Below are 14,418 nucleotides of genomic sequence, written 5' to 3' on the forward strand. Positions count from 1 at the left end.
CTCTCTCTTACTTTACTCTCTCTTCTCAACACACAAAATAAAGTTGCATAAAATCTCGTGCCACCCAAGAAAGGGGTCATCTTCCTGGGACGGATGGAGTACTACATAAAATCTCGCGCCGAAAAAGAAATATTTCGCTTCATGCGGACAGAGGGAGTAAAAATTGGACAGTATACATATCTAGATGTCATGTCACCCCATGATATTCTCCTTTTCTGTTTTCCTTAGTTCGAAAAATAAAATAAAAAAATCTTAAGAGGCTCCTTGGTGCCATGAATTGTAACAATATGTATGTCTAGACCATGTAAAGCTATTAGTAGTATTTGAAGGAACACCATTGCTTTCCACTTGTCTAAACCCCTTCCAATCCCTCAAAACAGCCTTCAAATCGAGGACCTTTGCTCGGATGCTCCGGCAGCAGTTGGCATGGACAGTCGCGACAGATCTGACGTCGCGACTGTCACTGCAAAACCCACTGAAATAGAGGGTGTCGAGGAATCTTGTTTTAATGGCGAGTCGTGTGAGGATGCCATGCCTTATTAGCATCTCCAGCGCGTCTTGCTCTTTCACCTCACTCAAGTTCTTCCTCGTGTCGTACCATCTCTGAAACAATGATGTCGTTTTGTTGTTGGATTTGATGAAGTAAAACCCTGTGTTGACAAGGTTTCTGGTTGAGGATGCATCGCCGTTGAACCTGTCTGTGCTTATTTGTAAGTCCATGGATTCGTTCATCACCAGCCTTGTCAATGGATTCCTTAGCCATAATACATCTGTGTCCTGCTCGTTTTTAAATGTATACTATCAAATTACCAGATAAATTTTGGTGTTTTTTAAATATGCGTGTTTCAACGATTTTTCAAAACACTTCCTTTCCTTCTAAATAGTTCGTCCGACCCTTTGTAGTATAAATCATATTTTCAAGGCCAATATCTTAAATGAATTTTATTCATCACAAAAACGTGTAGATCTTCTTTGTATAAATTTGACTATTCTAAATAAAAATTCAATATTGTTAACTTCACTATAAAGACGACATCATTTTCTTGTAGCTTAACATATATAGTATTTGAAAAGTAAAAGTAACCCTATAAAATATCAAGATTTTCAAGTAATACACATGCATGTGTCATGCGGTCCTACGTTTTATCACTCTATACTTCATTTATTATATCTAGTCTAATGTACTATTAAATGGCCACTCCTAATTAATTTAGGGTGGTCCACAGCAGGTTAGCTACGACTATGTAAACATGTTCGAAATTTTCTAGTAGTGATTCCAAGTTTCCAACCCAACATATAAGTTCCAATTTAATCATTAAAAAATGATATTTTCCGATCCGTTCTATAATCCGAATCATGCTTTTCCATTCATATTTGTTTTAATTTCCACCCAACATATAAGTTCCAATTTAATCATTAAAAAAATGACTTACCAAGTAGCCATGTCGTGTGTAACATCTAAAACTAAAAATATTCCAATTTAATTACAATATTCACAATAAAGAATGCACTTAAATAAACACTCTTCAAATCTTTCATCGCATGACCAATTCTAATTTAATAGTGATAGGTACGTGGTATGCCATATGATTTGATATATTTGACGTCCTTTAACGCCGATATTAAATATTGATTTTTCTTTTTATTTATCAACAGTAATGAAATTTAAAAATAGAAAAATAAAAATAAAAATAAAAGAAGATACCGTGAAGATGAAATTATATCCTCTGCTTAGAAGTTGGAGGAGAAAAGACGTCCGCCTCCACATCATCTCTATAAACCCAGCCGACATGTAGAGTTTCTCTCCGGCGAGACCATCGCCTTCCGCCGCCATCATGTAACAGTTGAGGCGGCGGAAGAGGCACCTTTGGTGGGCGGTGGTGTCCATGGAGACCACCACCAGATGGCTAAGGAGGCGCCGGGTATCTTCTCCCACCCAAAAACCCTCGACAAAGAGATCGAACATGGAGGGATATTGGCCGTCGTTGGGCTCCACGTACGCTTCGTTGATGAAGGCGATGATCACCGTCTTATTCGCCATAGACGCCTTCTCCAACGCAACCTCCAACTCGTCTTTTTCAGAGGTTGAATTTATCTTCTCTGAGAGAAATGAGTTTCGTTTGTAGGTTAAAGGCTCCCATGAAGAAACAAGAATTAGGGTTGCTACCATTAAAGAGAGGATTGCAAGAATCTGTTTGGGATTGATTTTGGAGTAATCCATGATTTATTTCCCACTGGTTTTGTGTTTTACAATGACAATATATATAAGGAAGGAAGGAGGCATGAGTTGGAGAGTCATGAAAACTACCTGAAATTTGGAAATTTATTTATATATTAATTAAATACTTTCTTACCTTGTCATGTTTCAATATGGGGAATAGAGATAGATGATTAAAATAATTAGTAATATATAATAGATTAATCTAGATTTTACCTCCAAAAAATTGTAGTATATTCGACCATCAGTCGCGCATCCATGTAAGTACAATGGGATACAATTGTATCCCCAAAATTGGGAATAGCCTAGTGGTAAAATACCCATCTGTCAAAGCGTAATCATTTATCTATGTTTCTAACCAATATATACAATTTATTATTTCTGTTTTCATTAAATGGGAGAGTGGATATAATCTTTATTTTTATGATTTTTAATCATACTTATATTTTGTTTATTTATAGAAAATATGATACATTATGTTTTATTTAAAATTTTTAAAAACTCTTTCTTAAATATTAATATTTCAAGTAACAATAATCTCTATTTTAAAAATATTGAAAAAATTTCAAGTATTAGCACACAAAAAAAATTATCAATTTTTTATATATAATCATTTGTCTCACTGAAAAATAAATTATAGAAAATACAAAAAAAATGATGAAATATTAAATATCTAATTGGTGTAATTATTTATCACACCTCCAATCTAAAATTTCTAGATCCGCCACCGTCGACCATATATTATACTCCCTCCGTTCCACAGTAATAGGGGCGTTTTTCCATTTCTGTCCGTTCCATAGTAATAGAGTCATTTCCCTTTTTAGTAAAAGTCAACACATTTTTCCACACCTACTTTACTCTCTCTTACTTTTTTCTATCTTCATCTCTCTACCTTTTTCATTTTTCACTTTATTCTCTTTTTACTTAACTCACCTAACACAATTTTTCTTAATCTCCGTGCCAAAAAGTTTTGTCTCCATTACTATGGAACGGAGGGAGTATAGTACTACTATGCAACATTTTACTTAATAGCTAGGATGAAAAAGTATTTAAATATTTACATTAAAAATATTTTTATAAAATTAGACTAATACAGTATTACGTCTTTAAGATTAAACTGTTTCACTTTAATTTGACACGGAATTAAGAAAATGTTGATCCTAAAGAGCCAGTATATATGGTATTTAATTAAGTAGGAAATATGAGTCGAGAATAATCCTAAAATCAATAGGAACTGTTTTTAGTATTCGAGCTACATACTAAAAGTGAGAAAAAAAAAAAAAAAAAAAAAAAAAAAAAAAAAAAAAAACCATAAATGTATTGCTCTTTCACTCCATCCCACTCCTTCCTCTTCCTTGCGTCGTACCATCTCTGAATCAACGACGTCGTTTGTTGTTGGATTTGATGAAATAAAACCCTGTGTTGACCCTGATTTTAGTTGAGGATGGATCGTCGTGGAACTCATCTGTGCTTATTTGCAAGACCGTTGATTCTTCGCCGTTTCTCACCAACCTTGTTAATGGATTTGTAAAGTGTTGAAATAATTACGTATATAAGTTGAATTGGAAAGAAAGCATGAATTCCTAAGGAGAGTTGAGCCAATTTCAGATATTTGCGATGATTTCTTTGAAATTGTCGATACTATTAATTCATAAGTTGGTCATTATTTATATATAACTAAATACTAGTACTAGGGGGAGTATTATATTGCTAACTCAATTCTTAATTGCTAACTACAACTCCATAATAGCCATTAGATATTCAAATTAAAGGCCTAGATCATTAACCACAAAATGTCAATACGATAAAAAAAAACGTTAATAAGACTATAGGATTAATTCCAATAAAAATTAATAGGGGTATTAATGTCAAGTTAGTTATAACTAACGTTTAAAAGAAAATCCCAAAACTTTAAATTCATATAACATATATCAAATTAAAGATAATTTTATAAGGATTCCAATGATATACTACATGCATATGTTCCGACGTCAAAATTTGAAAAAAAAAATCTAGAATTTTCGTATTTTTCGTACACAGGCTAATGTCAATACAGCTAAGATAATATGTCAATATAAAGCATATACAATGTCAATCCTAAATTTGTGTTGACATTCTCAAAGCATTGTGTTGATATTTTCGAAATACTATATTGACATTTTCATCCAAAACCCTAATTTGGCGTTTTTTTTTGTTGATTTAATTAATAAAAATGGAAATTACACGTGGCAAATTGTAGAACACACATTTTTTAAAATCATGTGACCTTAAATTAATTATAGTTAGCAATTAAATGATGAGTTAGCAATTAATCACTCCCCCTAGTATTAGAATATAAATGAAGTATTAGAAGTAGCATGTGAATTAAGTAGCTAGACTGAGAAGATAGCAAAGGAAAATTGAAAATAGTAGTGCGATACGTGCATGGTATATATTTGATATCCAAGAAATGAGATTGGATCTTAGTTTTCATTTTAGATGTAATTATCAACTTAATACACGGTATATTTGTGCTTCGATTAAGATTTCTTTTAGCTTAGTGGTAGCATATTATGTCTATATATACCTAGCAGGGGAGTGATCAATTGTTAACTCATCATTTAATTGCTAACTACAACTAATTTAAGGTCATAGGATTTTAGAAAACGTGTGGTCTACAATTTGTCACGTGTAATTTTCGTTTTTATTAATAAAATCAAAAAAGATTATAAAAAAACGTCAAATTAGGGTTTTAGATGAAAATGTCAATATAGTGTTTCGAAAATATCAACACAATGCTTTGAGAATGTCAACACGATGCTTTAAGAATGCTAACTCATTGCTTATATTGACATTCTACATGTATTATATTGACATATTTTATATAGTATGTTGACATTTCTGCTTTACGAAAAAATTGAAAAATTTTCGATTTTTTTTTCAAATTTTGACGTCGGAACATATGCATATATGATATCGTTGGAATCCTTATAAAATTATCTTTAATTTGATATATGTTATATGAATTTAAAGTTTTGGAATTTCTTTTAAAAGTTAGTTATAACTAAACATGTAGTTAATTGACATTAATACCCATATTGATATTTTATGGAATTAAATTCTATGGCTTTATTGACGTTTTTTGTTGATCGTATTGATATTTCTTGATTGATGATCTAGGCCCTTAATTTGAATATCTAATGGCTATTATTTAATTGTAATTAGCAATTAAGTATTAAGTTAGTAATATAACATTCCCCAAACTAATTAAACTATATATACTACTGAAAATATAAAATAAACTATTGAATCTTGTAAAACTGATCTAGATGATTAAAAGAATGACTAATAGTAAGAGATCAATCTAAATTTTACACTCAGAAAATGGCTATTCGACTATTGTGCAACATTTTATAGAATAGGATGAAAATTATTTAAATATTTACACTCAAAATATTTTTATAAAGTTAGACAAGTTTGTTGCACTTGGCTTTATGATTAATAAATTAGTTTTAGTAACTAGTAAATCCTAATTTGGAGATTAATAAATCTTAATATTAATTATTAATACATGGGTGGAAGCGCATTATTTACAAATGCATAGTACGTTTTTTAATTATTCAATAATCTAATATAAAATGAAAGTCTGAAAGCCCACTTAGTTAAACTTCTGATTCCAAAACCTATTTAAGTCAAAATCCAAACGCATATCCTAGGTCTTTTCTTTTCTTCTTTAACCGTTATATTGTCAAATAAATGAACAAAATCTGGTTCTCCCAACTCCCACGTATCAATACGAAGAACAAAAATATCAATGCATAGGTATTGATATCAACTACCAATTCATAAGAAATACTACCTATGTTCCATAATAACGAGGCGTTTCTTTTCGACATGGAGATTAAGAAAAATTGTGTTAAGTGAGTTAAGTGAAGGGAGTGTAAAGTGGAAAATGAAAAAGGTAGAGTGATGAAGAGAGAAAAAAGTAAGAGAGAGTAAAGTAGGTGTGGAAAAATGCGTTGACTTTTACTAAAAAGGAAAATGACTCTATTACTATGGAACGTACTAAAATGGCAAAATGAATCTATTACTCCCTCCGTCCACGATTAAAAGTCCCATTTCTAAATGACACGGATTTTAAGAAATGTTAAGAAAAGTGGGTGGAAGAAAGTTAGTGGAATAGGGGTCCCACTTGTATATATTAATTTTAAATGATATGTGGGTGGAATGAGTTAGTGGAATGTGGGGTCTCTTTACCATTTATGGTAATTATGAACCGGGACTCTTATTCGTGGACGGACAAAAATGAAAAAACGGGACTCTTATTCGTGAACGGAGGGAGTACTATGGAACGGATGGAGTAAGTAACTAGTACAGTAGTATTTATTTTTTCTCTTAAAAAATATTTCAAAATTTTAAATAAGGAAAGTTTTATTTTAAGGAAACGGATAAAAATAATTGTTTCTACTTTTAGGAGGTATTATAAGTTTTGTCGATACTCGTATTCAATAAGTATGGTTTAATTAATTGGTCCAAACATGGAGCCCAAGTAGTTAATAAGCTAAAGCCCAAGCTAACGAGTACTCCTACTAATATATACGAAGCCCATATCATAATGAACAGAAAAGTAAAAGAAGAAACATCATCGGAGAAAATAATTTGTTGAAGATGACGTCGCCGGCGTATCCTAGCGCTGCTCGTATCTCCGACTCTGATTGCTTCCCTGCTTACACCGCCTCCCTTAAATGTAATCGTCCTTCATTTAATATCACCCTTTTCACTCTCTCTTCTAGTTTAGGGTTTATGAACAGGATTTAATTGATCTGATGTTCCCCAATTTTGAATAATCTCTGTCGTTCCTTTGGAAAGTGTGAATTTTAGAGAAATCCTCGTAGAATTCTCACTTAGGATCTCGAAGATCAATGGTTTCGCGTGGTTTGGATTTTTTTAGGGCTTTGAGTTCAGCTGAATTGATTGTATAAAAATATTATACTCCTATGTGTTTTGTGCATTAGCTAGATTACAATTTGGAGCTCAATAGGTGAGTTGGTATTAGCAAGGGCTCTCAGCTAGAGAGAGGTTTGAAAGAGAAAACAATGTTATTTTTACATATCCTTCTGGATTTTGCATTTGAATAGTTTATTAAGTGGGAATAATTTCACTAGTAATGTCCAAGGCAAAAGCATTCTGTTATTTTCTTTGTTGCCTCCAAATTGCCATATCTTTCTGTTTTAGCTTTACTTCAATTTATTTAGATTTGTGTGATGGCTTTCAAAGTTAACATATTCTGCATTCTAATATTTCAGGTTTAGAAGAATACAGCAATGAGAAGAGTAAATGCCAACAACATTTTGACGTTTACAAGGAATGCAGAAAAAAGGAGGTGAGGATTATACTAGTATATGGAAAATGCTTAATTATTTTCGTGTGTTAATTATTGAATTTGGAGAAGAGATTGGTTATCTCCTTTCTTTAACCTGACAGAGGGAAGCACGGCTGGAACGGAATAGGAGTCGATCTCTCTTTTCATGAACATATTGGTACATGATTGACTGTAACATTTTGGGCTTGAATGCTCAGTTATATGTATCCCACCGATATTTCGTCTTCTTACACTTGTATGTAGCATTGCTCTCGAGTTTTTTACTCAAATAACAAATATCTTCTGATTGTGTTTTCCTATATAAGTTTGTGAGGAAACCATTTATGCAATGCTATGCTCTGTTTCAAGATTCGATAATGTGTGAAATTTTTCAAAGGGGCCTTTTGTGTATACACTTGGATTTTTGTGATCTTTCTTTTCTCTCTTTTTTGTGAACTAGTCAACTACTAGCTTATAACTAATTCCTTTGCAGATGTTTATCGCTTTCGATAAGTTCCGGCCTTTCTAAAAGGTGGATAGACAGAGTTCACTATATGGAAAGAGGAGAATATGATACATTGTGTTTGGTTTCACTTTGATTAGGTTACTACTATTTGCTTTTGTTTCTATGAAGATTGTTCATCATAACATGTTATGATCTCTTTTATGTTGTATGTGCCATGTGGTACGAGATAAACAGTAGGTATATATATTCACATTAGTAACATCTGTTTGTGTGTTTCTAGGATTGTGGAACTATTTAATATGAAAATATTTGCCTATGGTTTCTTCTTATAATTATTGTCTTAAAGCAATATTTTTTACCATGGCTTTCACAGTAAGATGAGGGTGCACACAATACACATTTGGAAGATGACTCATTAAATATGATTATTTGTTGTTTTCATCTCCTTGGGATAATAGAGTGCTTTTAGTTTGATAATAATATGAATATGGTTTTATATCTATTTTATAATGTAGTACAAATTCTAATTTGCTATGAATTTCTTAATAGACCAAATTAGCTCTGATACTCATAATTAAGTACGTAGTTACAATTTATAGAATGTGATTATTATTGCGCCTTGCATGGGATGGGCGTATTAGGTATATATATTAATTTGGCTACTTAAATGTGGAATCTTAATATCTTTTTCTTTGCGTTTGGTATCATATTTTAGCCTCAATTTTCATCCAAACTTGCAAAATGTATGCTTTTTTGTTATGTCATACTAATTAAATACTGTAGGTTATATGGGCATCGATTGACAGATTTTTGTTGTTGAAAATGTGAAGAAATTCAAAGATTTTCTTCAATGACGCAGCAGGAAGATTTAAGTCAATACTCAATAGGGGAGATTTAATAAAATTGATAATGACACAGAGTCTCACAATAAAGAAAATCAAAGAGTAAATCCAATCTTCACATTATTCAGTATTCGCATCAAAAAAAGCAACTGCAAATTTTATAATAGTAGTTATATTATATGGAGTATGAAACATAATTAAATATGAAACATAATTAAATACGAGCTAATCAAAATGGTATGTCCACACTCGATTCGGACACAATTAATCAAAATTGTTGATTATTTTCTTGGTGGCTAGGGGTGGGAATATGGATATCAACAGATATCCGACCCGAAAAAACCGGGTATCTAAACCCGAAAATCACCAAAATGTCTATCCAAAACCCGCCCCGATATATTTTCGGGTACTTCAATACCCGTTCCGGGTATCCATACCCGACGTATCGGGTACCCAAATACCCGACTCTTTACAAATGTTAATAACTAATAAAAAAATTGAATTTTATATATTAATGGAAATATAGAAATATCTAAATTGAATGTCTTTAATGTTTCATTTATTTTGTAGTATAAAACAAAAAAAAAATGGATCACTTTTATTTTAAAGTATAAGATTATTTAATGCAAAATGACTAAACCTAATTTAAAATATGGTTAAAATAATAAATTTGATATTCGGGTAATACCCAATATCCATTCGGGTTATCCAATACCAGATTTATCTTATATTTCAATACTCAATCCCAAATCCAATCCCATAAAATTGGATATTGGGTATCCAAAATCCAACGGATATCGGATCGGGTACGAGTAAATTCAATACCCGATATCCGTATTCCCACCCCTATTGGTAGCCATTATCTTGACATGAGTATCAAACACGCAATGGTACTACTAGACATATTGGTAAGGAAGAGAAAACGAAAAAGAACGGATTATTGAATTAATTAAAAGGAAATTAGAAGAATGAAAAGGGAAAAGGGAAAAGGGAAAAGGGAAAAGGAAAATAGAAAAATATCTGAAAAATGAATCAACAGAGACGTAACGAAGAAAATCGAAAATGAAAAATAAAGAGCAGCATCGCCAGCTGCGTCTCTCTCTCGGTGTACCATAGAAACAAACCCTAGTTCTCTCCAAATTCTCACCCTTTTCCCCTTCAATCTTGGAATTATGATTCCCAATCCCATACGCCTCTCCTAATTTTGGTCAATTTGATTTTCCCCTGTTGGCTAACATGTACAGAGATCGAGGGGAGATGTTGGATCGGAAGCGAATCGACGACGCCTTGGACAAACATTTGGAAAAGTCTTCGCCTTCCACCTCCAGAAACAAGGGTTCCGTCGACCCTAGAACCAATCGCTCTTCCTCCACCCTCCCTACTGACAGAAACCAGTGTTCGGATGGTAGGTTGTTTGCCTACTTTGCTTGTGCTTTTGTGAACAATAGGACCGCCGCCGTGTTGTCTATTGCAAGCCGCGGCGGTCAAAATCGAATTTTTTTTTTTCCTTCAATTTTTATCTATATACTCCCTCCTCCAATCCCTTTTACTTTAACCTCACATGCTCCTACTCCTGCATCTTGGACTTAAAAGGGAGTCTTTGCATGCAGTTAACATCTACTAGTATTTATGCTTGTATCATAGCTGATTTTGGATTCCGTCTGTACTTTATTTGTATTTGCCTGCCTGTTTACGTTATCAGCATGAACATTTACTTGTCCTTCTACATACAGTCCAAATATGTATTCTTTGAACAAGAAAATAATTTTGCGTTATATGTGACTCTTGTAGATGAATCTGACACAGGCAGCGAAGAGGAATCTGATGTCAGTGGTTCTGATGGGGATGATGCATCCTGGATTTCATGGTTTTGCGACTTGCGTGGAAATGAATTCTTCTGTGAAGTCGACGATGAATACATCCAAGATGATTTTAATCTTTGTGGGTTGAGCAGTCAAGTACCATATTATGATTCTGCACTTGACCTTATTCTGGATGTTGAATCTTCTCATGGTAGGCATTTTATAATGTTTGCTTACTTGTTCTTTGCAAGCCTTGATTGTGATCGACCAGTAAAGGATCGAAGAAATCCATCTAAAATGTTGTGGCTCGCATGAATTTCAATAGCCATATTCATTTGTTACTTCTGGTGCAATTATGTTTTTGGTTACTTATAAAGTCATCATGTTTTTCCAGATAGCTGCTTGAATGTTTGTATAGTGGCGTGAACTCTGCTTCCTCGTAGTTTCATGAATAGCTGCATGCTATTTATTGGTGCACAGTTCTCCCAAAGCTTGGGCTACTTTTTCTGTGTTCCTTGGTTTGGATTTTTTTATTTTTAGTGATTGGCATCTGGTGTTCACTTGTGATGCCTTTTGACAGTGGACTGGTTTCAGTGCTAACAGTCTCCATTTGGAACATATGTAGGTGATATGTTCACTGAGGAACAAAATGAATTGGTTGAGTCGGCTGCTGAAATGCTCTACGGCCTTATCCATGTCCGGTACATCTTGACCTCCAAGGGAATGGCAGCAATGGTATCATCATTACTCCCTCAGCTTCTATTTTTCTAACTTCCTCGTCCTTCAGTTACGGTATCTAACTTGTCAAGCTGCTACCTAAAACAGTTAGAGAAGTACAAGAATTATGACTTTGGAAGATGTCCAAGAGTTTATTGCTGTGGACAGCCTTGTCTTCCCGTTGGACAATCAGACATTCCACACTCCAGTACCGTAAAAATATACTGTCCCAAATGTGAAGATATTTTCTATCCACGATCCAAATATCAAGGCAGTATCCTTCTATGCTTTTTATCTTAAGATTTTCATATTGTAGTAAATTCATGCACAATTTTCAACTGAGTGTATTGAGCTCAGGAACAGTAAGTGAGATATCCTCAAGATCCTCTTGGCATAGTATGTTTCATTTTGTGATGCTTTCCTTAACTAGCATAGATATGGATGGAGCATATTTTGGTACCACTTTCCCTCATCTATATTTGATGACCTATGGGCACCTCAAGCCACAGAAGCCTGTGCAGAGCTATGTCCCCAGAGTTTTTGGGTTCAAACTCCACAAGCCTTGACGAATGTTTCGTCATCACATGCAGTTGAAATTATTGCTTGGGTAAACGTTTTGTATCTGGTGTAATGTGGTGTACCAAGTGGCCTCGCGACAGAGCAGGAGAAGGCTGAGGACAACATTGAATTGCAAAAATATTGAAGGAAGAAAAAGAGCCTCTAAGTAAGCTAATATCTTTTCCATGCTGAGAGATGCTTGAAGCACTTACTCCTGTAGTTTTTCCCGTGTGCATACTTGTCACCACTATATTGAAATTTAAATTGCACCAAGAAATTAACAAATATTGTACGCTAGAGTCATCAAATTTTTGCTACAAAAACGTTGACGAATGTAACTACTACTGTTTTCTCCATCTTCCACAAAATGGCACTCCCATCATTCTACAGACGCCATGCATATGGCCAAACAATGTCATTTTGCAGCAGCGTACGCTGAAGAAATCGTTCAAAGCTATGAAGGTTCAATTGTTCTTAATTGTACTTGATTGATTAAGGATTTAGGTATTCTTTTTTACTCAAATCTTATTCAAGAGGGTGTGTCATTTCTCCACAACCAAATATTGGTAATAAAGGGTGTCTGATAACTTTAGTTCAATAGCTTAACTACGTAGTTGAAAATCTACTAGTTCTCTGCTACAAATTGTTGTCAATAGAAAAAAATCCCAAGTGTTGAGTAAAATGAGGTTGAGCAGCAAACAAAAAAATTTAACCAACTATAACAATCCATGGACTAAAATAGAAACTCCTGAGATTGTGAATAAAAAGGCAAACAGGTACAACATCAATGAAACAAATACGTATAATAGTAAACATCATTCAAAATCAAGTTACAGCTGCACTTTCGACCGATATAAGCCTCAGTTTTGATGAGAAAGCATAAACACCCAAGTCTAACGAAAATGAGAAAGGATAACAATAGAGAAATCAAAATTCACACCGTCTTTCCTAAAATTTAACTCTCAGTAGCCTCCCTCAACCTTCTGATAGTGCTCCTGACGGTCACAGCACTGGCAGTGCTGTTACACAAGAATCAGAGTCAGGATATGAGAATTAGGCACACATAGATGACCATTGGCACAAGTAAAGGGTAATTACTTCATTGTGTAGGCACCACCGGCCTTCACTTTGCCGCAGTCCTTGCAACCCCAAATGCCAACAGCCTGTCTCTTCACAGCATACTGCACACGGAAGATTGAATTTACAGAACTAGGAAACAGTGGTAAAATGCAAGTTTAAGCATTTACTAAAAAGTACACACCTTGCCGCAAAACTCGCAGAAGTACTTGCTGTGTTGACTGACTTCCATCTTTTTGATTTGCTTCCTCAAACTAGCACCATAACGAGTGCCTGCAGTTTCATGGAATATCCAAGATTTAGGGAAAATACATAAAGAACAAACAAATGTGTGTAAACCCTATGTGTGAGATTAAAATCGGTAAGAAATAGTAGTCGATTAGTAAAAATGAAACAAATCAAAATTGAACCTACCATATTTACCAACAATGCCAACCTTCTTGGTTCTCTTGGCCTGTATATAGGAATTAAATGAAGAAGTGTTAAAAGACTGACAAAATCTACACCTTTATCTATAGCTCAACAAAGATGAAATAGGCAATCAAATGATCATTAAAGCAAATAACTTAATATTTGGAGTGCTATATAAAATCTTAAAAATTGTGAAAGAAATCAAATAACTCTGCCTCCAACAATTAAAGTATATGAACAACCAAGATATATGTGACTCGAATCTACAGTGCAAACCAAACAACAATAGCGTTAACAACCGATAACCAAAGCGAGGGCCCAAGTAACGCATAATGACAAAGTTAATCAATCAAATTACACGTGAAAATACATAATCAGATTAACACCGAACCTCACAGGGGAAGCAAATGAAAAACAGAGCTGGAGAGATTAGCTTGCTCAGCAATGATGAGATGACCAGTAAACTGCTAATTAAAGTAATTAACTTCGAATACATTAAAAATCTTGAAAATTTTGAAAGAAGATATATTCACAACGGAACCAAAAATCAAATAACTCCGTCTTAAACAATTAAAGTTTATTTAGCTGCCGATCAATACATGACTCAAATCTACAGTGCAAAGCAAGCAGCAGAAGTAATGATATTCGATAACCAAAGCGAGTCACGCAAGCACCGCATAATAACTATGTAAATCAATCAAATTACTCGTGTAAATGCATAATCAGACTATCACCGAACCAATTAAACTTCCCCTAAATTGCCCAAATCAAGGGGTAAAGCAAATGAGATACAGAGTTATAAGCAGCAGTTGTTGATGCAATTCGGTTAACAACGAAAGACGCAGAGCAAAATGCAGAATCGCATCGGAAAGGTAGAAGCTTACCATCGCAAACGAGCTAGAGAGACGACTGTGAGGCTGCAGCGACGAAAAACCCTAGATTCAACCCTAGATGCAATTCTGTGATTATATATAACCGAAACCTAT

General features: G+C 33.9%; 4 protein-coding genes across 7 annotated transcripts; 2 read left to right on the plus strand and 2 right to left on the minus strand.

The window, feature by feature from the left end:
* Positions 1-111: 111 nt before the first annotated feature.
* LOC125185182 (uncharacterized protein At1g28695-like) lies at positions 112-2,318 on the minus strand. Its single transcript, XM_048081680.2, has 2 exons — positions 1,706-2,318; positions 112-777 (listed from the first exon to the last, which is right to left on the minus strand). The coding sequence occupies exons 1-2, from the start codon at positions 2,219-2,221 to the stop codon at positions 253-255; spliced, it is 1,041 nt and encodes a 346-aa protein (XP_047937637.1). The 5' UTR covers positions 2,222-2,318; the 3' UTR covers positions 112-252.
* A 4,481-nt stretch (positions 2,319-6,799) lies between these two features.
* LOC125223500 (Cox19 family protein (CHCH motif)) lies at positions 6,800-8,357 on the plus strand. Of its 3 annotated transcripts, none has more exons than XR_007176723.2 (4): positions 6,800-6,944; positions 7,504-7,580; positions 7,682-7,815; positions 8,053-8,357. XR_007176723.2 is itself a non-coding variant. In XM_048126676.2 (4 exons), the coding sequence occupies exons 1-3, from the start codon at positions 6,866-6,868 to the stop codon at positions 7,727-7,729; spliced, it is 204 nt and encodes a 67-aa protein (XP_047982633.1). In that variant the 5' UTR covers positions 6,800-6,865; the 3' UTR covers positions 7,730-7,737; positions 8,053-8,357. The 3 variants fall into 3 exon arrangements, 2 of the variants coding, with proteins under 2 accessions (XP_047982633.1, XP_088918441.1); XM_048126676.2 differs by having other exon boundaries at positions 7,682-7,737; XM_089062315.1 differs by lacking the exon at positions 8,053-8,357 and having other exon boundaries at positions 7,682-7,931.
* A 1,518-nt stretch (positions 8,358-9,875) lies between these two features.
* On the plus strand, positions 9,876-12,302 carry LOC125222027 (putative casein kinase II subunit beta-4). 2 transcript variants are annotated; one of them, XM_048124413.2, is made up of 5 exons: positions 9,876-10,272; positions 10,674-10,880; positions 11,295-11,404; positions 11,495-11,660; positions 11,822-12,302. In XM_048124413.2, the coding sequence occupies exons 1-5, from the start codon at positions 10,104-10,106 to the stop codon at positions 11,950-11,952; spliced, it is 783 nt and encodes a 260-aa protein (XP_047980370.1). In that variant the 5' UTR covers positions 9,876-10,103; the 3' UTR covers positions 11,953-12,302. The 2 variants fall into 2 exon arrangements, with proteins under 2 accessions (XP_047980370.1, XP_047980369.1); XM_048124412.2 differs by having other exon boundaries at positions 9,880-10,272; positions 10,659-10,880.
* Positions 12,303-12,728: 426 nt separating this feature from the next.
* On the minus strand, positions 12,729-14,418 carry LOC125222028 (large ribosomal subunit protein eL43z). The gene is made up of 5 exons (XM_048124414.2): positions 14,317-14,418; positions 13,436-13,475; positions 13,206-13,294; positions 13,043-13,125; positions 12,729-12,963 (listed from the first exon to the last, which is right to left on the minus strand). Exons 1-5 carry the CDS (start codon positions 14,317-14,319, stop codon positions 12,900-12,902), a joined length of 279 nt encoding a protein of 92 aa, XP_047980371.1. The 5' UTR covers positions 14,320-14,418; the 3' UTR covers positions 12,729-12,899.

The sequence above is a fragment of the Salvia hispanica genome, chromosome 1 (assembly GCF_029641045.1).
Source record: "Salvia hispanica isolate PSC_SH4W2 chromosome 1, Shi_PSC_v1, whole genome shotgun sequence".
Taxonomy (NCBI): Eukaryota; Viridiplantae; Streptophyta; class Magnoliopsida; order Lamiales; family Lamiaceae; genus Salvia; species Salvia hispanica.

What these genes read in the sequence shown, in the direction of transcription:
- LOC125223500 (XM_048126676.2), top strand. Translation starts at nt 6,866, where the DNA reads ATGACGTCGCCGGCGTATCCTAGCGCTGCTCGTATCTCCGACTCTGAT. An exon ending in TTACACCGCCTCCCTTAAAT is followed by an intron (nt 6,945 to 7,503) that starts GTAATCGTCCTT and finishes CTAATATTTCAG; the next exon opens with GTTTAGAAGAATACAGCAAT. An exon ending in AGGAATGCAGAAAAAAGGAG is followed by an intron (nt 7,581 to 7,681) that starts GTGAGGATTATA and finishes TTAACCTGACAG; the next exon opens with AGGGAAGCACGGCTGGAACG.
- LOC125222027 (XM_048124412.2), top strand. Translation starts at nt 10,104, where the DNA reads ATGTACAGAGATCGAGGGGAGATGTTGGATCGGAAGCGAATCGACGAC. An exon ending in CAGAAACCAGTGTTCGGATG is followed by an intron (nt 10,273 to 10,658) that starts GTAGGTTGTTTG and finishes TGACTCTTGTAG; the next exon opens with ATGAATCTGACACAGGCAGC. An exon ending in GGATGTTGAATCTTCTCATG is followed by an intron (nt 10,881 to 11,294) that starts GTAGGCATTTTA and finishes GAACATATGTAG; the next exon opens with GTGATATGTTCACTGAGGAA.
- LOC125185182 (XM_048081680.2), bottom strand. Translation starts at nt 2,221, where the DNA reads ATGGATTACTCCAAAATCAATCCCAAACAGATTCTTGCAATCCTCTCT. An exon ending in GATATAATTTCATCTTCACG is followed by an intron (nt 778 to 1,705) that starts GTATCTTCTTTT and finishes AAAAACGAGCAG; the next exon opens with GACACAGATGTATTATGGCT.
- LOC125222028 (XM_048124414.2), bottom strand. An exon ending in TGGCATTGTTGGTAAATATG is followed by an intron (nt 13,295 to 13,435) that starts GTAGGTTCAATT and finishes ATGAAACTGCAG; the next exon opens with GCACTCGTTATGGTGCTAGT. An exon ending in GGTGGTGCCTACACAATGAA is followed by an intron (nt 12,964 to 13,042) that starts GTAATTACCCTT and finishes CTTGTGTAACAG; the next exon opens with CACTGCCAGTGCTGTGACCG.